The sequence below is a fragment of the Sinohyriopsis cumingii genome, chromosome 3 (assembly GCF_028554795.1).
Source record: "Sinohyriopsis cumingii isolate HCF-2022 chromosome 3, ASM2855479v2, whole genome shotgun sequence".
Classification (NCBI taxonomy): Eukaryota; Metazoa; Mollusca; class Bivalvia; order Unionida; family Unionidae; genus Sinohyriopsis; species Sinohyriopsis cumingii.
The window spans coordinates 129,181,290-129,202,716 of NC_142963.1; the positions used below are offsets into that span (position 1 = coordinate 129,181,290).

Below are 21,427 nucleotides of genomic sequence, written 5' to 3' on the forward strand. Positions count from 1 at the left end.
TGAAATCTTCTTACCTACAAAATTTCACTGATCAAGCCATCAAAAATAACAGGTTAGGTTGATTGATTTATACTGGTCTAGTGGCCATCTGTGCTGCAACAACAAGACCTACCAGAATCAAAGTTGGCCTATGCAATGCTAAATCTCAAAGCTGAAGGCTCAGGAAAGTTGACTCTGCATGTCAGCCAACAGCTTCTATTATATACTGGATCGAAAAATTAAGTTTGAAAGCAAGGCTCGTAGAGATGGCTCAAAGCTTCTGAACAGCAATCTTAATGAGGTGACATCAGAGTATGCCAAGCATAAAACCCACTTCAGCCACCAAACAAAGGCTGGAGGGGTGATATCCTTTATTCTGGCTCACAGTGGAAGGAAGAGGCATTTGTGGATGCCACAAATTGTCTCTGCATTTCATTTAGTGCTTGAGAGTGTGAACAGGATCTTGCATGGCTGCTATTCTTAAGCTGTCTATCAAAGACAGCAAGTGATGACTTTGGTTACCAATGGAAGGTAACCCATTTTGGGCAACAAATCCTGGTGAGAACCACTTAATGCTTGGATCTGAACTGAAGAGAATCTGGGTCAACATAAAGGGCATGCAGCTTGCTTATCTTGTATGATGAAGCTAAAGTTATCAGGAAACATGACTGCATGATTGTAACTTTAGCAAAGTGTGGGCTAGAGGTTTGAATGGAGTCAAATCAAGCCATGCTAAAACCCAGGATTGGTTTCATTTGGAAACAGAGTGAAGGATTTAGTCAATTAAGACCAAAATGGCTCAAATATCCAATAGGTCAATATTATACCCAAAATCATGTCTGCCATGATGCCTGCAGTCTTTAATAGAGATTGGGACCAACTGCTTCTCCTCAAAGAACCAGAGAAAAAAGTCTGGCAGTTAAAGAATTAAAGCATACAGAGGGATGATGCTGTTGGTATGGCACCTGTCCCTGAAAACATGCCACTTTCCCTCTTAAGCCTTCAGAGTGGAAGGTCTTCTTGATCTCAAGATTCTCTCCATGATCAAAGGTTTGAATTGCCTCATAAGGGTGTCCTGATAAGAGTCAAGTGTCTGGAAGAAGAGGACAATCCGAGCAGGGAAGGACCACCTGTGACTGTGGTTAGTGGAGCAGAGTCGGATGGGCCTGAATCTTCCTTGGCATTTCTATCACTAAAACAAGTAGATTGTTGACCCAGGATGTGTCCATGGAAAGGTGCAGTAAGACTCATCTTGCCATTCTGACCCTGTAACTTCTAGAATTTTTTTCTGTATCAGCACTGTAGGAAAGGAGGCAAATGACCACAACCCCTTCCCAAATGACTGACAGTGCATCCATGGCCTAAGCTTTTGGGTCTGGAACTGGAGAGACAAAGGTGGTTAACTTGTGATTCCACCTCATTGCAAAAAGGTCGATCATCAGATGCCCACAAAGTGCACAAATCCAAGTAAGACTGATTGATGGAGAGACCATTCCATGACTTGAATTTTCCTGGATAAAGTGTCAGCCAAAACATTGTCTGCCAGGAATGTGTCTGACTTTTATGTTGATATGGAGATTGTCGCACCAATATAGAAACTGACACATCTGAACACAGGTCGGGTGATTTGGTTCCTTCCAGTCACTCTTTTCAGAAGTGTAAGCTGCTGATGACAGCCTTCATTTCTAGGAAGCTGATGTGTTGAGGCTGTTCCCCTGGCTCCCACGTGCCACTGATGATAGTGAAGGCCAGTAACAGGTGAGCACCACAACTGTGCACATTCACATTACTACATACCATGATTTCCGCTTGGGGCTTCCCCAGCGGGTTTCCCATAGTCAGCCAAACTGCTTTGTACCACTTACACTGGAATGACCGAATCTCTGGTGTGAACATGACTATTTGATCGAGAGGGATTAGAATTGAGTGCAAATGTACTCACAATGTTTACATAAAAAAGCCAGCTAAGCAGGAACAAGTCTAACAAAAACTAGTGATAAAAAGTCGTGAATTTGGACATGAATTAGTGAAAAATACCATGACAATAACTCCATCCACTCTGACCGTCAATACTACACCATATCAAGATCGCAATATAAAACTAAAACACTACATATATGCAGAAATATATCTGCATTTCTATTTATTATGGTAGTCATAAACTTCACTTGTTCTTGTGGTTATTTATCAAGACATGATACTGTGGCAGACTTGAACTTCCTCAACTGCTTGATCGTAAATTTGTTTTCTAAACAGTTCAGACTTCTTGCCTGCTGGTGGTTGATCTTGGTGACTAAAATTGCTGACAAATTTTCTGCAGCTAAGTTGGCCCTAATGTCTGTCTTATTTTTCCTCACTAGAGAAAATACTCTTTTGCTGTCACTGTTGCTGTGAGGAATGCACAGGAGCTGCAGCACTTTTGGTTCTTCCACAGGAAAATGTGGAACCGATTTTCAAGTCCGGGAACATTTGTCAGAACAAATGTTTAGCATGGTCTCCAGCTGATAAAGGTAGATTGTGTTCAACAAGAAAACTCACAAATAATGCTTCAGTGTTGGTAGCTTGCAGGTCTTCCGCCGATGGCTTAAAATATTTCAGAGCTGAAATCTGTGAATTCTTATTTTCCCAACTTCTATGGTTTTTTTGCAACCGATGTGCTTCCTCACATTGTCTCTGCGACCATGCCCAATACTACAATTTGTGGCACACTGTGTGCAAAATGCATGATGTATATCAATGTTTAATGGTAGAATGCACGGCCAATTTTTGATATATTCCAAATTAAACTTCACTTTTTGAGCAACACATTTCTTTTTCCTTGTTGGTGAAGACATTTTCAAGATCTTACATGCAATGATGAACGGTAACTCAAATCAGTGTTGGTGACGCATGTGTGGAGCAAAATTTCGGTTAGGACCCAGTTTCTCTCAAAAGCAGTTTCTCTCTTATACATATAGATTAAAATAGGCTAAAATGCTTGCTACCGGGCCAACTGTACTAATCGGCTGTAGTTCTACTAATATCGCAACCAGCAGTAGCAGACTGTTTTGGCAACTGCAAATATCACGACTAGCACTTAACGGGAAATCGGTTATTTTATTAAAGATTTAAAATAATTGAGAATTGGAGAACTCATGAATTTTTGGCTTGTGGTGTGAATCTGTGAATCATTGAAAAAGTCGTGAAATTCACGCCAATTCATGAGGGTTGGCAGCTATGTGATTCTGACTACGTGAACATGAGGAAGTCGCAACATATTCTGATTGGTTAAAAATCCATATCCAGATAGACAAATGGAATGGACGGAGGTCTGACTTTTCCCAATTCACTAGAAAGCATGTATGATCTAAAAGAGAGAGATTTTGTTCCTGAATGTTGTCCAGGTACACTGCTGTCATCATAGATGACATTAATCGGAAAAGGGTAACAAAGTAATCTATAATCTTGGTACTCATCCCATTGAATTGAGAGAAAGACTGAACTTGCATTCTCTATCTTGAATGATGGAGGTGCAATGCACTTGTTGAGGTGACTCAAGTCAATGAGGCATCTCAACTTCCTGTTTGCTTTTTGAAAAGGAAACATCCTTGAATAAAACTCCAGGGATTATTGTCTTTGCACAAGTTCCCACATTGGCCAAACCCCGAGACTCGAACCCAGACAGACAAAGGTGAGGTGGTGGTGATTCGTAACAGTGAGTGCTTTAGACAACTCGACCATTAACTTCCTAATTTAAATATATATACCATTACTAACGAACAAAATGAAAGCATCAGTGTTGCGTTCGTAAGTTATAGATTATGCTTTTCAAGTACTAAGTTGACCATTTTATTGAAATTGCACAAGAAGGGAGAAACAAAGCATAAATTAGCAATGCAGCATGTTAATAACTCACTAAAACCAACTTTGTTTCAAATGGAGCAATCGAAAATAGTAAAAGTCTTGCTAACTAGTAATGACCTTAGAAAGGTCAAGGAAAGCATGATGTGAAGTGATCTTAAAAGGACAAAGTCCCTAAAGGTGAAAAAATCACTCCAATTTGGCAGAAAAAAATCACACACACACACATTAAAAATCCAAATCACACACACACTAGAATACTGTCCACAATAACAAACAAGTGTATTATATCCAATATTTTGCATATAAAAATCATTAATAAATATATTCACTGTGAATGCAAATTACAATATTGGGTTATTCAAATATTCTTGAAGACAATTAATGCTGTGTATGCTGCTATCATACCCTGCAAACATTAATGCAAGTTTGGCTGATAAAATTAGTGATTATGGCAATCAGATGAAGTCCTATACCTTCATGCTTGGGAGACGCAATTAAGATAAACTAGCAGTGTTGGAACTTTCTCGTGCAGCAAGCATTGAGGTTAAACACCTGGACTACATCTTGCTGAGCTCAATGGAAATCGTGAGAGCTCGCGAGATAGGGGGAAGCTACTCAATCATAACATTGCATATGCCAGTCTGGTTCATTGTTTCATATGTTCCCTGCGGTGCACTCTGCTATACTAACAGAGTAGCGCAAGACAGGGAGCAAACAAAGCGGGGAACCAGTCAATGCCTATGATCGAAGTATATACGATGCCATCCATCATCCAATGCATTGAGTATTAAATAAATCCTGACACATTATGAAAATCCTTTGTGTCAAAAAAAACGCATGGCAACAAAATGTGTGTCAATTTTCTCCAGCGTGCGCCCCTGACACACAAATGTGCGTAAAGGGAAACACTGGATTAACCCACACTGCAAGTTTGGTTGCAACATAATTGTTTGAATTATACAGCCTGTACAGAGAAAATAAATAAACAAAGTAAAGATATAATGCCTGCTGATCATTCATCAATTACCTCCCCTCTTCTGTATTGCTTTTAGGGACAATAAACAAAAGAATTTACATGCAGTTTGATTTCATGCCTCTATAATACTGTACCATGTCCATCTTGGCATTTTTTTTAAGTAACCCATGCAGTGTTTTCAGGGAACAATTTTTTGGAGTCCACTACCTGTTCACATGTGCCTTATTTTGTGCTAAAAGAATTGTCTCAATCAGACCAGATCTAATTATCATCTGGGTGTTCTTACCCTGTGTCACTGTTGTTGTCCCTTGGGCTGGGGATGAGGAAGTGGCCTGTGTGGGGATGGTCTGAGGGGTAACCAGTCGGATGTAAGGGAACTTGCTTCCAGGAACCTGAACCTGCTGTACATTACTGGGAAACGTCACCTGCTTCACTGCCCCCTGGTTGCTCTTCACCATGATTTGCTTGTTCTGGTTAATTACAATAGTCTGGGCAGGCTGCATGGTGGCATTAGACTTCTGCTGTACCTGCTCCATTATAAAACCATAATTGTAACTTTAACTTTGAATCTACATTGGTCTGCCCTTATAAGGCTATAAATGCTATAAGAATCACCATAATGCTTATGAACTGAACATCCTTAAAAACAGGACTACATTTATAACTGCACAATTTACCCCCACCGAATGTAATGGTCTATTCGTAAAACAAAAAAATCCACCCGGGTATAAATTTTAGCTAAGCATTACTTAGTTTATCACAATGTACATAGCTTCATCTCGGCTATGTTTGTGTGCTAAAGGCGCAAATCATCAATGGCCCATTTCAAATAATTACAGCTGCATCTGTATGGCGCAGTTTTAAAATTGTTGGTGCAAATTTAGTACATTTCTTTGCCCATCATGTTAATGGTTGCCCACTTTAGATCTATGAGCATTTGACAGGCCAAAGGGGGTTTAGCTAGACTGGTTGCACTGTTCCATGTTATCAGCTTCATAGTTGACAGTGATAAATAATAACTGAATGTGGGAAAATGTAATGAACAAAACAACTACAAAAAAAACAAAATGTTGTTCTTTGAGGTAAACTAATTATAGTCATGTAATACTAACTTGCTATTATTTCACTGCATTATCTTTTCCTGGCACTAATTCCCAGTGAAGAGATTATTCCCTAGTCCAATTAGTAACTTGAGTGGAGAATAAAAAACAACTTGATCTCAGTCTGTTACATCTGTCCACTTTCAACTACGTACATCAGGGGTGCACAACCTTTTTCAGGCAAGAGCCAGATTGCATTTTCTAAGACCACTCGAAGGCGGCAAACACTAATTTCTTTCATATAATTACTGCTCATAGGCCAGATTTCTGTGTTGTTTTAATTTGCCCCGAGGGCCAGACAGAACATGTTTGCTGGCCGGAACTGACCCATTGGCTGGGGGCTGTGCACCCCTGATCTACATGTAAACACCATCCTTCTCTGATATGGACCAAAATTACAATAACATCAGAGCTATTTCGTAAATTAAAACTAGTTCACTCCTCCCAATGCATTTAAATAGCAGCAATTACTACCATGTTGAATTTGTCAGCACAATGGTGTAATGAATACCTAACACAAGCTGTCAAAGTGAACTTACTGTTAGTAGGGTGCTATACTGCAGAATGGAAGATGACTTGACAACTAATTGGGCTGACATCTTTGGGCCCAAAGAATAAAAGAGACAATATTGATCAAAGATGAAACAGTGAGAAAGTTAAGTGAGATATAAGGTGGCTATCATTATAACATCTGAAGAACGACTCAAAAGGCTGTTGCGTAAGATGCAATAATTGCCGTAGCTTTGCTATTCATGAAAGGAAGACTTCTCTCAATGCGACACTGATAAGCTCTAGTAATAGGGAAAATAATCTATCTCAAGACGGTGACTCCAGAACTACCAGGGGTATCTTTGAGAGAGACATAAATACAGTTATGACCCTTTTTTTTTCTCTTTTGTTTAAGACAGAAACATCTAAATGAGCAAAGGAGTCCATCTTGATTATCTGCAGCACAGATGTAACATGATTTCTACATGAACAATGCCAGCGAAGGTTGCTGGTGCCGACCTAACACTCTCCCCCCATAAAAAAATAATTCCTGAAATTCATTTTTGCATCTAACTGAACCAGATAAATCCAGTAGTTGAATCAATGAGTACATTATATATACTAATCCATTATATATGTGTCTGTGTTTTTAAAAAAAATTAATTTTAAAACCAGTGCATTAGGAAACACCTTTTTTTCTTCAAAACAATAAGACAACAGTCTCTGGATTTCAACACATCTGGTCAATTTTCAAAGATATGGGTCAGACTTTATAGCGCACACAGAAAACTTAACTGTACTGAAGATGAGGATTGCTATATGGCCCATAACGGTGGATAATGAGCTATCTTTCCCTCTGAAAAGGAGAAAATCTGCAGCTGCAATTACAAATGGACAGAAACGGTCAATGCATATTCTACTGCACCAATTTTGCACCAATTTCAGAAAATTCTGCACTTGGCATGGTACTCCTTGGAAGTCAATTGCCTCCCAGCTAAGTGATGCATTTTGGCAACCTTGTTCAAAAGCTGGTCCTGGCAAACAAGTCATTTATGAATGACATAAACCAGGTATAAAGGTGAAAAATTTGAGGAGAGCTGTGCATGAGTAGCCATGACAGCAGATCCCTCCTCTGGTAATTCCCAGAAGCCATCATTTATCAGGTCAAGGTGATCAACAATCACTGAGGCTAAAGAGGAGCTAACAGGATGAGCTGTGATTTTGGAAGTCCAGACTGAAAAACCTGATAAATTACTTTGAAAGGTAGGAAGAAACAGGCATACAGTTGATCCCACTTCAGACTAAAGGTGTCCAACATCCATGCCCTATGATTTGGCACAAGACAAAGAGGGAACTTGTTCAGCCTTACTACAAACAAGTTCACCAATGGCCAAAGATGAAAAAGTGTCTCTGCTGCTGACTGGTGTGGATACCATTCCATAAGGACTACTTGCCCCTGTTTGCACAAGCTCTCTTCCAGAATATTCATCTTGTTTGTAGAGTTATCACCTCCAAAGCTGCCCAATGGAGGAGGTTCTACACTTCCAAGCAGAGAGAATAGATTTATAAAATGGAAGAGCCATGTGACCCTCAACACCAAAATCTCAAAAAACAAAATGAAAATCTCAGGAATCAAAACTGAAATCTCAAGTCATCTACTTTTGAGTCATGAGCTTATAGCTGGGATTATTCCTTATTTGTGGGGCAAAAATGATGTTAACCCTTTAGCTAGCTGTTGTGCAGTTTCACTACTGCTGAGTGCTATCATATCAGTTACTGAGACTACTGAGGCTGGTTGCTAGGCTGAATACTAAAGCATCATCAAGGCTGACTACAGAAACTGACAATAAAAACATGGTTACATTTGTATTCATTATTTCACTAGTTTTTGCTGGATTTCAGTGAGAGAAAAAACCCAGCTTACCTTGTATAGTCTGTTATTCATCTATTTCCACTTTACATACTCCTGCATCACATCATACAAGAAATCCCAGTCATGTAAACAGTTTTGAATCCCACAAAATAAATCCTATATTTACATATGTACATATAAAAACATGAATGAAATCCACACTCTAATTACAAAGTTGAGAGTGGTACCTCTCAAAACAGTCATTATCCACACATAAAGGACGATGTATATTCCAACATCTCTGTGATGTTGATTTCATACCATTTCAGGTCTTGCTTTTGGTCCCCCATTTTCTTGGCATAATCGTTTTTTCTTTCACAAGCTTTTCCACCAGACATTCAGGACAAAACTTGAGAACAAAATCTTTCTCATTGCTTAGTGGTCCAAGCTCGATTGTTGAACCAACATAAGAATCAAAATCATTGATCAACTGAACACTGTCATATATATATTAATGTGTACCTAACAAAATTAATCTACTTGCCTACTCATTCATAAATGTAATCAAAGATAGCAAAGCAACCAAGTGAAGTAAGCACTTGGTGAAATAAAAAGCGGTTTTGCAGATATGGTTCATTGTGAAGAAGAGAGTTTCAGAGTTTGCAGAGATTTCCTCAAGAATGAAAAGAAGTTTCACATTACTTGCAATCAATTCGCGGCATCAGTATTTTACTAATACAACAATTTTTTTAAAAAGGTATCTTGTTTGGTTGTAAATCAACAACAAAAAGCAGTGGCATAATACACAATGCTTTTGCATACACATTATGGTTGTTGAAACCATTTGGAATAATGTTAATGATCTACAAAGGATGGTCATCTTGCAAATAAAAGTAATTTATCCAGAAAAGGAAACAAGTTTATCAGAAAATATGCTGTATTAACAATTATTTCCAATGTGTGTGTTTTTGGACCCCACAGTGTGAAGGTAATCAAGGGAGAGGTGTAAACTGATTCCTCTCTTTGAAGCACTTTACGATAGCACAGTCCTTGGGGCCCCAGGTGGCCAAATGGTCTAAAGCGCCTGCCTTTACCAATCACTGTCATCCTACATCTGTAAAAGTAAGTTCATCCATTGTGGGTATCTGATAAAGCTTGCCAGTAGCTTCATATGGGTCGGTGGTTCTTACCGGGGTTTACCCAGGTTCTTCCTCCACCAGTTATAATGCCTGTCATGTAAAGTCGATCATGGGCTGAAAAATGGCATTAAGCCCATAACAACAACAACATAACACGGTCTATGATACAACTGGGATATGGTTATAAATTTCATGAAACTGGGTACTGCATTTTTCAAACCACTGCTCAAGGGCGGTACACCCAGCTAGGTCCATGTGCGTGATGACTGCTTTTACAATAACCACAGTAAATTACTTAAAAGCATGGATGAGTGATTTAACACCTGTCCATCTGCACCACAAACAACTGTTGTACCTCTTCAAGTGCAGGATGTTAGTATGTACTCAATTAACACATTAGATCAATTAACCATTAAAGGAAATGTTGACACACAACTACCTATTAACTGGTATGACAGTGACTGATGGTAATTTTCACTGTTCCAATAGATTAGTGATGGCTGGGTTTTACTGATCTGTCTGCAAAATCACTAAACACAGGATGGTGGAAATAGCATTAATTCTGAGCCCTGAATATGGTTTTTTTTTTGTAATTCTGATTGTTATAAGTACTCATTATTAACAGTTCTGCTGATGAAAACTAAAGACAAAAGTCGCCTTTAGGACTGTATAAAATTGGCTGTAATACAAGTGGTTTTATGATGGAGTTTCATTTTTACATGAAATGTATAATGTAGGGTCTTGAAAAATGTGGCTGAATACACAATCGACTTTTAGAGTATGTCTAATTTATGCCAGCTTAAGATGACCCTGCCTAACAGGACACTGTTATAGCTAATCCAGACAGCATTAATAATAATAATAATAATAATAATAATGAGGACTTTGTATAGCGCCTAATCTTTAGAAGCTCTAAGCGCTTTACAACATTAGACAACACCTATAAGATAAAAAACATATAATGATATGATTACAAAAACAAACACCATGAAATTAGAAAACATGAAAGAAATTTTTTTTAAAAAAAAAGAATATTTAAGGTAGGAAACATTATTAGGTCTTTAAGTTTGTTCTTGCAGTTGAAATAAGTGAGTTTTGAGAGCACTCCTGAATGTGATCACTGTGTCTTTGTGTCTAGGTTCAGTGGGCAATTCATTCCACGTTGCTGGGCCCTGGTGTGCAAAATATTGCTGTCCAAATGATTTTGTTTTCATAGTGGGAATAATGAGTATACGATTGTCAGAAGATGAGCATAAGTATCTTGCTGGTGTGTACACATGGGTGAGGTCGGATAGGTATGTTGGACTAGAGTCCGACAGTGAAACTAAACATAGAGAACAAATTTTGTGTTTGATTCTGGATCCAATGGATAGCCAGTGCAGGGTACAGAGCAGCGGGGAGGTGTGCTCTGATCGTGGTACTCTAAGTATGATCCAAGCAGCTGTGTTTTGAACTTTTTGAAGTTTCTGGAGCAGATATTGAGATAAACCAGACAGAATTGAGTTACAATAGTCCAGTCTTGAAAGTACTAATGAACACACAAGTGTTTTAGTGGCATCAACTGAAAGATATTTGTGAATTGAGCTGATGCGTCTCAACTCAAGATATGCAGCCTTGCTTATGTTCATGACATGTTGGTGCAATGTGAGAGTACTGTCCAGAGTAACACCTAGGTTTCGGACTGACTGTGTGAATTTAATGTTGGTGGCCTCAGTTTTATCATCATTCATCTGCAGTTTGTTACAAGTCATCCATGATTTCACATCAGAAATGCACCTCTCTACACCTTGGATGGTAGCATCAGCTTCAGTTGGGTGGCTAGATTTGTATATTTGGGTGTCATCAGCGTGCAATTGGTGAGACACTGGATGATGATCAAGAACACTTGAGAGCGAATGAGTGTACAGAATGAAGAGAACAGGTCCAAGAACAGACCCCTGTGGAACACCACAACATAGATCAACTGGGCTGGAGTGTATTCCATTTGCAGATACAATTTGTGTCCTGTTGACCAAGTAGGACTTGAACCACAGTAAGGCTGTATCATGAATGCCAAATACATGCTGGAGACAGTGAAGTAATATATCATGGTCTATTGTGTCAAATGCTGCAGACAAATCAAGGAGGGTGAGGACTGTAATCTTTCCGTTATCCAACGCAGAGAAAATGTCATTAACTACTTTTAGAAGAGTAGTTTCAGTACTGTGGCAAGGGCGATATGCAGATTGTACATTGCATAAAGACAGTTTGAATTTAGATGAGATACAAGCTGGGATAGAACAACCTTTTCTAAGATTTTTTATATGAATGGGAGATTAGAAACTGGACGGTAGTTCTTTAAATCGTTATGGTCTAGTGTTGGTTTCTTCAGCAGAGGCTTTACAATGGCAGTTTTGAAAAATGATGGGAATTCCCCAGATGAGTGAGAAATTACATTACAGTGAGAAAACCAAGTATGATTTCATCCTAATTCAGTGTTCATTTAAGGCTACACCACTGGCCCTTATTTTTTCATCTTTGGTGCAGGAAAGATGTTTCCACGGCATCCTTAGGATGCATAAAAAAAGACAACAACAAAAAATGAAAGATCGTAACATTTCAATTTTGATTAACCAAATTAAGCTCACTACAAGACATTTTACTGAAAAGACTGCACTCCTTGCCAAAAAAGCACAAGACAATAAATTTCAGTGCACACCAAAAAAGTCTTGGGGTTTTTCTTAGCTTGGGCATCAACTGAAATTTCATGATGGATGATAGTAACTGTAAAGAAGACAAGATGAAATCTTAACAACCACACTTATTCATTTATTTCAAAAGTAATGTACAGTGAGAAAAACTGCCGACTCAAAGTCCAAAATAATCTTTACTATGAAGCGTTCAAAACCTGTTATGGATGGTTTGTTGCAGGAAAGGCTATTAATATGTTTGAATTTTCTTGAATAAATAACAAACAGTAAAGGATATTTGCAACCTGATTTTTCTAAATGGCCCCAATTTTTCTATTTAAGGAATGAGTGCTGCTGAATGGGACAGTATATAGTCACTTATAAGATGAGTACAACTGCAAACTGCACAGACCCAGATCTGCCATCACATAATGTGCCAGCAAATCTGGATCTGTGCAGTTTGTTAGGAGTAATCAGTAGAAAAAAACAACATAGACCCTAATCTGCAAGTGCATTATGATACCTCAGGTGAGGATCTTTATTGTTTGCAATTTGACTCAACTTATGAGTACATACATTATGTGAGTGCTTGGCATTATATTTCTAGCCCTAAGCCGTCTATTATATGAGGAAATTTTTCAGTACTTAACCAACAGTATCAGGAATGGCGCTGGCTTTAAAAAAGATGTCACCAAAGAATTTGCCAATGTGAATATTTTGTAGCCAATTTTTAAAAAATGTCGCCATTTTCATATATAGTACAATCTATCTCGACATCCTCAGGACCAAGGTAATATTATCGACATAAGCTGATGATTAGATAAGTAAGGGGAGGCCTGAAAATAAATTGAAATTTCATATACAAGTGAAATTTTTAATGCTCAGAGATGACCTGTTGTCAGTGACTAGGATTTAGACTGAGAATTTTTGGGGAAATTTCGATTAAATGAAAACAACTAGTCTGAAATACACTTGTCTATTAACAACTTACATTTGTGTAGTACACTCCACGTGTTAAATAATATACATGCATATGAAAAATCCATGAATTCGAGTATTCGATCATGTTAGAAAATCCATGTATCACTAATGATCAAATCCCGTTAGAAAACACAACTAAAATGTATATATAAATAAACGGTGGTCCTTGTTTGATCTATATCCTATTGTCAATGAACACATTTCCCGAAACAATTCACTGTGATATTTATTATCATAGCAGCACATGGCTGTATAGCTGTTTATATGCCACATGTACATGTACTTAAATTGGCCTGGATTTTGATCAGCCAGAGACAACTACCACGATGCTGAGGCTACCAAGGGGATGAGGCTGTTCACAGGGAAATGGAAACGTGTGAACAAATTAAAAAGTTTAACATTCTTGTGAGATGTCAAACCTTCATTTCACTCTACGGCAGATATATATTGTTTCAAAATACTGGAACTTTAAGTTGGGTTTTAAACCACCACTGGTAGCGATCATAAGCATGAACTTTTTGTTGCAAACAGGAAACATTAACGGCACAATATGTTCCAATCACTATGAAAAATGAAACAATGCTTTTATTTAAGTTTGCTGCCAATTTTCAAAGGTCTTCAGCTTGCTTTGATGAAGGTTCATGTATTATTCAAGGCACCGTTTCTTATTGCTGCACCAAAATCAAATAACAGAACAAGTGATGCTTCAAAGGTAATCAGTTTTCTTTGAAGTTTCAGCAAAACTATTTTTCCTGGTACATTTTTCAAGAAGGAAAAAAACTGTCATCGTCAGGTAGATTGTAGTCATTCAATTCCTGTTTTCAGAGGTGGTCAATTATAGCTAGTCAGGTAACGTGACTATTTGGGTTATATTACAGCACAGAGTACTAAAACCATACATCAGCATAAGCAGATTATGAAAATAACAACGCCATGTTAGGGTGGTTTGTCACTATGAACAAAGGATTTGTTTATGTAACAATAGATTCCAGTGCAATTTTATATCCAAGTTTGCTGCTTTTCCTGTCATGATGCCTTTGAATTTCTGAACTCCAAACCCAAGACTGTATATACAATTTTTAACAGTCAAAAAAAATTTGCAATTTGCAACATTGGCGAGTATGACCATTTCAATTCAACAACAAGCAAAGTTAAGTATTCAAACATTTCTACTAAATGACCCCGAGCAAAGGTAAATCAGCTGGTAGAGCAATATACTAATAATCCATGGGGAACTGGTTCAATACCCACCCTGGATGATCATGGTTGACTCCCTGCACATGTCCCTGGAAAAAGCACATAACTCCAATTCCCTCTGCATGATAACACAATATTGTCTAAAGTGCCACTAAAACCAACACAAAAAAATTCAAAGTGACTAAAAAGATGTGCAAAATTTTTAAAAGAAAAGACTTGAACATCATAACATACCAAGTGTACCGTCCCAGGTTTAATGACTTTTGATGGGGACATGGTGATTGTTGTTTGCTTGTTGCCAATCCCCCCACTTGTGACAATAGTCTGTATTACATTATTTCCCAGAATTGAAGCTGGAGCTATCTTCTGTGGAGATTTCCCTATGGAAACTGGAATCATAGTCACTTTTGTAGGTGTTTTTGCAGGTGAAATGGGCAATTTTCTAATCGGAAGTTTAGAAGGTGAGCCTGATTGTGTTAAAGTTGCCATTTGAATCTGTTTCAGTGGAGACACAATACCATGTTGAGATATTGTAATTGTTTTTGTAGGTGTAGCTGCCTGACCATGAACCTGTGGAACGATGTTAGTCCCAGACGCTCCTGGTGCTATGGTAACAGTTTGTCCACCATACTGCCCAAGCTGTATTGGAATGGCCTGGGGTTGACTGGTAGCAGGATTTTTTGTAATTATGACTTTTGTCACAACAGGACTAGTATTAGCACTCTTTGGTAGAGGTCTTTTTTGTGATTTACGATTATCACTCAGTGTTTCACTTGAGTTTGTTGACAGAGTTGTTACTGTAGCTCTTCGACCTGACAATCCATGGACTACATCTGAAAAAGAACTTCCGGATGAACTTCCACTAACAACTGCCAAAGTCCCTCCACTTTCACTTTTTTCCTCACCATTTTTTAAAGAACCATCTGACACATTTGTTTGTGAAGAGGAAAACGAACTCTGTGAATTTAAATCATCACACTGACTGAAGTTGCTATCTTCAGTTAAAGAGGTCAATTCTGTTCCAATCTCTCCTGTCAAGCTATCAACAGCTACAACGTGAACTTTCTCATCTTTGTTAATGCCTGAAAAATAAATTAGTCATAAAGATAGCATTACCTTCCAAATGCAGGCAAATGAAGCTTATATGCATCTAAACAATGAATTCTCTAGCTAACAGAATTTTAGTTAAAATGAAGTTTATGTTTTATCTATAATGAAATAATTTCCAGATTTGTTTTCCTGTGCATAATTATAAAGGAAAGCAAATTCCATCCAAGAAGCAACAGTACCATGAACTACACGTCGTGGTTAAAGCTGTACCGATTATGCCGATACCGCGTATAGCCGATTATTAAAATTGCAGATACCGATTACTTCAAGAAACCAAGCAATTCTCTAACAAAGCATGTGAATTCCTGGTTGACAGAGATGTACTTTGTGAAGCTAGCCATAAAAAAAGGGGGGGGGGGGTGCATTTAATTCCTGAATGCGTGAAATCAACAGTCACATTATACGTCACTTATCTTACATTGCAAAGTATGATCATAGGGTTTTAGGATTAAAATGCCATTATCTAAAAAAGTTTCTTACAAAACTATTATTTGGAAAATAATATACATAATATAGATTTGTTTAATACCTGATGTTTCTATTAAAAAAAGAAAGACTGTTGGAAAGTAGATATTTTACATTTGATAATGCATTTATTTCAGGTGACAAACGTTAGCCCTATGCACTAACGGTGAAGCACAATGCAAAGACCACCGAAGTAGTGCAAAACAGTCATGTAATGATTTATTTTGTAATATTTTGGCTATATTGCTTGTTGTCAATAAAGTAATAACTATCCCATCCTTTTCAATTTACACTGCCTATTACATTAATAGTCTTGGAAAAATATTCACTACTTATTCTGGCAACATTTTTTTAAATCTGGCAACAAAATATTGAGATTGGCGATTTTTTGGGGTGACAACTTTTTAAAAGCCAGGACCATCCCTGTAATGTGTATGCTGGAAGTTAAAACAGCCACACGAGGCCTCATTGGCTGGTTGGCTGCTGTGATTGGGATGAGTGCATGTATGGTATTGATAATTTGTTGTGAGCAGACAATCAGCAGAAGTTTACAGCAAGTGTGTTAAAAAGTATTTACTTTTAAGAATATACAGTCTTTCAATTAACCCCCAAATCAAAAGTTCATTCATTAATTTCCACTATTTAATTCTGATTCAAAATTCAAGCCATGTCAAATGTCATGATTGAATTTATATTTTGGAAATTTGTTTACATTGGCACCGATTATTTCTGCCAATATCAATTATACAAATTGGTCTAATAATCAGCCTGATTATGAGTACGGCCGATTAATCGGTACAGCTTTATGGTATGTACAGCTATCCCCAAACGTACGCAATAGCTGAATTTCCAAGAGTGATCATATAGCTTGAAATTATAATAGAAATGTTTGCTTTCACTGCCTTCATTGAAAAATATTTAATTTAATCAACTTTAATATCATTCATTATAGCCATTTACAATAATTCTTATTTTCACTTGAATAATTTCCTTATTTTTGGCCTCCACTAAAAATTAAATTAAAAAACATAAAATTGCATCAATGCAAAATTTGCACGTGTTGAAATGCCGAAGTGGGCAGGTACCTGTATATTAACTGAAATCTGTCCACAAAATTTTCTTCTTCTTTCAGTCACAATGAACATTCAATATTTTTACACCAAAATCAATAGGCTTCTTTTCTACTCTTTATGCAAGCAACGTACAATCTTGGGTCCGATCTGTGATGTGGAACTAACTTTTCTTGCAGAAACTATTTTTCTTCCTTCAGTCACTGACCCTGATATTTGATCATCTGACCCCAAAACAGTAGGCTTCCTCTCTACTAGGGATGAAACAATACACCTATGCTAAATAACAATACAATTGTCAATACACAACATAAGTTATTATACATTATGGACACAGATAATAACTTGATGGTCTTTTCATCTTTAGAGAGCTTTAAGAATGTCTTACTACCAATTTCATGTTTTCACTTAAATATGGAAGGCACTGCTGTGTTATCTGCAAAATAGAAGAAATAGTGTAATTTCCTCGTGAAAACACATTTTCCTTCTGTCTGTGACCTTGACCTTTGGGCTTCTGTACCTAAATGTGCGAGGGTTCTTCCTTACCCAAAGTGCAAGCCAATTCTCCTGAATACCACTGCATAGAAAAGTCCAAACTCTCTTAAACATCACCCAAATTAAGGCACCATCTATTTTAAACAAAAACATAATGCACTAATTGTGCTATAAAAATGAGATAATCTTGGTTGTGTTGACAGTTTTGCCACCATAACTTAGTGGTCTGCATTGTGCTATTGTATTTTCCTTTAACACTTATTTAACTGCAAAAATTTGGTATTATTTACTCAAGTAACCCATGAAAACACAATCTGCTTACAATTAAGAGATGCACCAAGTATATTTCCATTCCAGATTTTGATCTCTCCTTTAACTTTATTTAGTTTACGTTCATTATCTGCCATCATATGTTATATTAAATAATTATTCTTTCTGAATTACTTTAGTATTCAAAACTAAAAAGTCATCAATTAAATGACAAATTAAATATTTGCATAAATTGAGTCACTTGTTTTCAACCTCAAAATAATTAAAACTTCCATGATGAAGGGGGACTTTAACCTCAAAAATATGTTCCTCTAACGGTCGTTAAAGATGTTACATTTCGACTCAACAGACTATCACAAACTCTGAAGGCTTTCATTGCCAGATACATTGGTTTAATATAGATATTCTTAGTTTTATTACACTTTGGACTTTGCCAGCACCTAAAGAGACATGGGTGGACATCTAGTAATGAAAAGTTGCAGTCATATTGTGTTCAATTTTTGTGACAACTTGGGGTGGGTGGGACATGGAACAAAAAGTGCAGGAAACCAGCAAGACTGCACCCTACGTGCAACACTGAGGCAACAATGCTTCCCAGCCATATTTTGAAAATTATAGTAAGTTTAAAAGGCCTAAAAAAAGAAAAAATTTTTAGAAAGAACACTTGTTTTTATATGATATCATCAAAACTATGAGGATAATAATGTATTACCTACTGAATGCCACATTTTTTAAGGATTCAAACACACAAATTAAAAAAACAGAATAATGCATCAAAATATCATCTAGACCTCACAGACATGACAAGTACTTTCATTATGATAAATTATTCTTAAAAAGAAAAAGAGGCTGGTTAGAAATATTGGTGTGCTTCTCTGACAATAATAGAGCGATATTAAAGCAATTTTGGAAGCATTAAAATGAAAAAATGTTTAAAAAGCTGTTGTCGTTTATTAAAAAAAAGCAATCAAACTGAGATTTAAAAATATGCCAAGGCTCTGCAATGGGCAGTAGTTTAAATGGTCACATATCCACTCTAGACTTCAACATTTTAATTTACACTTTGGGTCTTTTGATAAATATGAAATTGTACATAATTAAAATAATAGTCACTTGAAAAATTTTAGCTGAAGTGGTTATAATTCTAATGTAAATTATCTGCATATAAAAATGATCAAAAGTTTCATGATTATGAGGCCAGTAACCTTTCTTAAGCCAGTTTAACAGTGTGTAGCCAACAAGGAAACTTTCTATTTTTTTTTCTACTTCAAGGTCCACTCAACACAGTAAACTTCAGTCAGATATATTAGTCCTTCAAAGATACCTCATTGGAAGGACTTGGATTTCCTAGTGATTGTGAAGGGGGATATATTTCTTTTACACTTGATGTGTTCATCTATTTTTTAACACATTTTATGACCAAACAAAACTACGCTGTTGGGCAATTTTACAGCAGACTTGACGATATGATTGCTGGTAAGTTTATAAAGTCACAAAATATTTTCCCATAGTATACACATTTAAATTATATATCTCGGCAATGACAAACGAGTGCATATAAATTGAAGTCATTTAACTAGACTATTTTGTAATTTTTAATAAAGTTAGTATTTTGCTAATAAAATCTGTGTTTATTGAAATGAAATATTTTACTGATCAGGTTTGGTGTTTCTTTTACTGCATTGCAACAAAAGTTGTTTTATGACAAGGCAACTGGAGTGCCAAAGGACACACCACAGTAACCGTCCCAGGTTAATCATGACTGAGAGACAATAATTTTCAGTAATATTTATTGTTTTTAGTATTCGCTTAACTTCATGTTTGTTTGTTTAAAAAAAAAATCCAATTTAAAAAATTAAAAGCATCAAGGAAACAAAACTGCACAAAATGTCATTTCATTCACCAGATTATAAGTTGTAACCTATTTTTAATATTGGTAGGGAGGCAAAACAACCTGGAGGCTAGGCACACATGGATATGACCACTCATGCACATGGACAAGCAAAATAACCAATCCATTTTAGTCATCCCAGTTAAACAATTTTCTTTGGATGTTACCATTAATAAACAAAGAAGAGAATTGCTCCCTTTCAGAGATGAGTGTAGCTTTAGCATATACCCATATCTTTCAGTGATCATGTCAATTGCAATAAATATTTTGATGCTGTAAAGCAATCAAGCTGCTAGTACCTTCAGTGCACTTATGAAATATATATATATATATATATATATATATATATATATATATATATATATATATATATACACACACACACACACACACACACACACACACTTCATCCAGTTCAAGGGCACTTCCAATTCCCCTTCAGAGCCCCACTCCACATTCCACTTCCGGATAATTACACACTCTCTTGCGAAATTTTTGACGACACATAGTATATTTTCATCCCTAAAAGTCAAAAGAAAACCCCTGCGAAAGGTTTTTAGCGTGTGTTGGCGTAAACTGATGTTTGTTTACACCGTGAGATCTTGAATGTCGCGCCATTTAGGTTGCCGAAATGCAGGGAAATTTAAACTGCTAAATCGACTACACACGGCAATTATTTAAGACGATATAAAATAGAGACAACGAAGAAAGAAGAAACAAATCAATCAGAACGTGCTTATAACCAATTATTGCCCTTCTCCGTCTTAATTTCTGGTCAAGATTACCAATTGCTGTGTTTATAAATTCCAACAATTTTATCGTCGTGTCAAGTGCTGGCAAATTTCCCAGTCTCACTACGTCCGAAAAATGGCAAAATAATTAGTGTTCTTGCACACCAAATCGTCTTAAATTTTCTATATCTTTACAATACTTAGTGTTCTATAAAATCTTGTGATAAGACTCCTTTATTATCTCTCGATCGTTTGTTATCTACCTGTTCCCTGAGCAGGCATTCTGTATTTGTTCAAAATCACGCGCCCACCATTACCATCCCATAATGCGTCCTGCCTAATTTTCTGCGAACCAGACATCCGGCCTTCCACAACTTGGAATATTAAAATATATATTTTAGTGGGTAAATTATAATATTTTTGTTATATTAAATATAGCATCATTGATAATAATCATGTAAATAAATTACGTGGGATGACATTTCTTGGCTAATCAGAATATAACATTTATTGTGTTCTGTACTAAAACTAGACTGCGTCTCTATCAGTCTGTTAAGCCAACTAAAACTTTGCCCGAACATTTACCCGAAATATTCACTTATTTTTTTCACAGAAATAAAAAAAAGTTAACAGATCTGGCTTTATCTGAACAAAATTATATAATAAGCTAATTTGAAAATTGAGGTAATATACATTTTCCTTTGCTTTAGTTCTTCAATCATAGAATGCTCAGATACTAGTAATCCATCAAGAATTTGAAGTGCTCTTTCTTTCTTTATGAAAATGTGAATCAGATCTTGAAAATTAATACATATTGAAAGTGATATATCAGTGAATGCCATTACTATTTATTGAAAAGAAAGCTATTCCTTTTTGCATTAAATTATTTTGATCAGAGTGGGAAAAATTGAATCATGTAAACTTAAGTTGCTTTCATATATGACAGGTCTTCCTGATGTTATGCATATTTTTTTGTATTGTGTGATTGATCTTTGTCCATAGTTGAGGTTAGGAATTTGGGCCTACATGACTATTGTCCTAAGGGGTAAATATGTTTACTTGATTATGAATTCTAGATATTATGAATGCTAGATACAGCCTTGATTCTGACTCGAGAAGATTCCAGAAATGAATTGTGTTTACATTTAGATGGAAATTTCCATTACAATC

The 21,427-nt window shown here is 36.6% G+C and overlaps 1 protein-coding gene across 1 annotated transcript in view; it reads right to left on the reverse strand.

Moving 5' to 3' along the window:
• The window catches only part of LOC149803827 (protein lin-54 homolog), a 113,547-nt gene extending 92,960 nt beyond the window's left edge, over positions 1-20,587 (reverse strand). Inside the window, exons 1-3 of the mRNA XM_089953645.1 lie at positions 20,521-20,587; positions 14,460-15,307; positions 5,085-5,325 (exon numbers count right to left, since the gene is read on the reverse strand). Of these exons, the coding sequence (XP_089809771.1) occupies positions 5,085-5,325; positions 14,460-15,307; positions 20,521-20,539 (1,108 nt within the window). The 5' untranslated portion in view covers positions 20,540-20,587. The remainder of the gene's footprint in view (positions 1-5,084; positions 5,326-14,459; positions 15,308-20,520) is intronic.
• Positions 20,588-21,427: the final 840 nt, after the last annotated feature.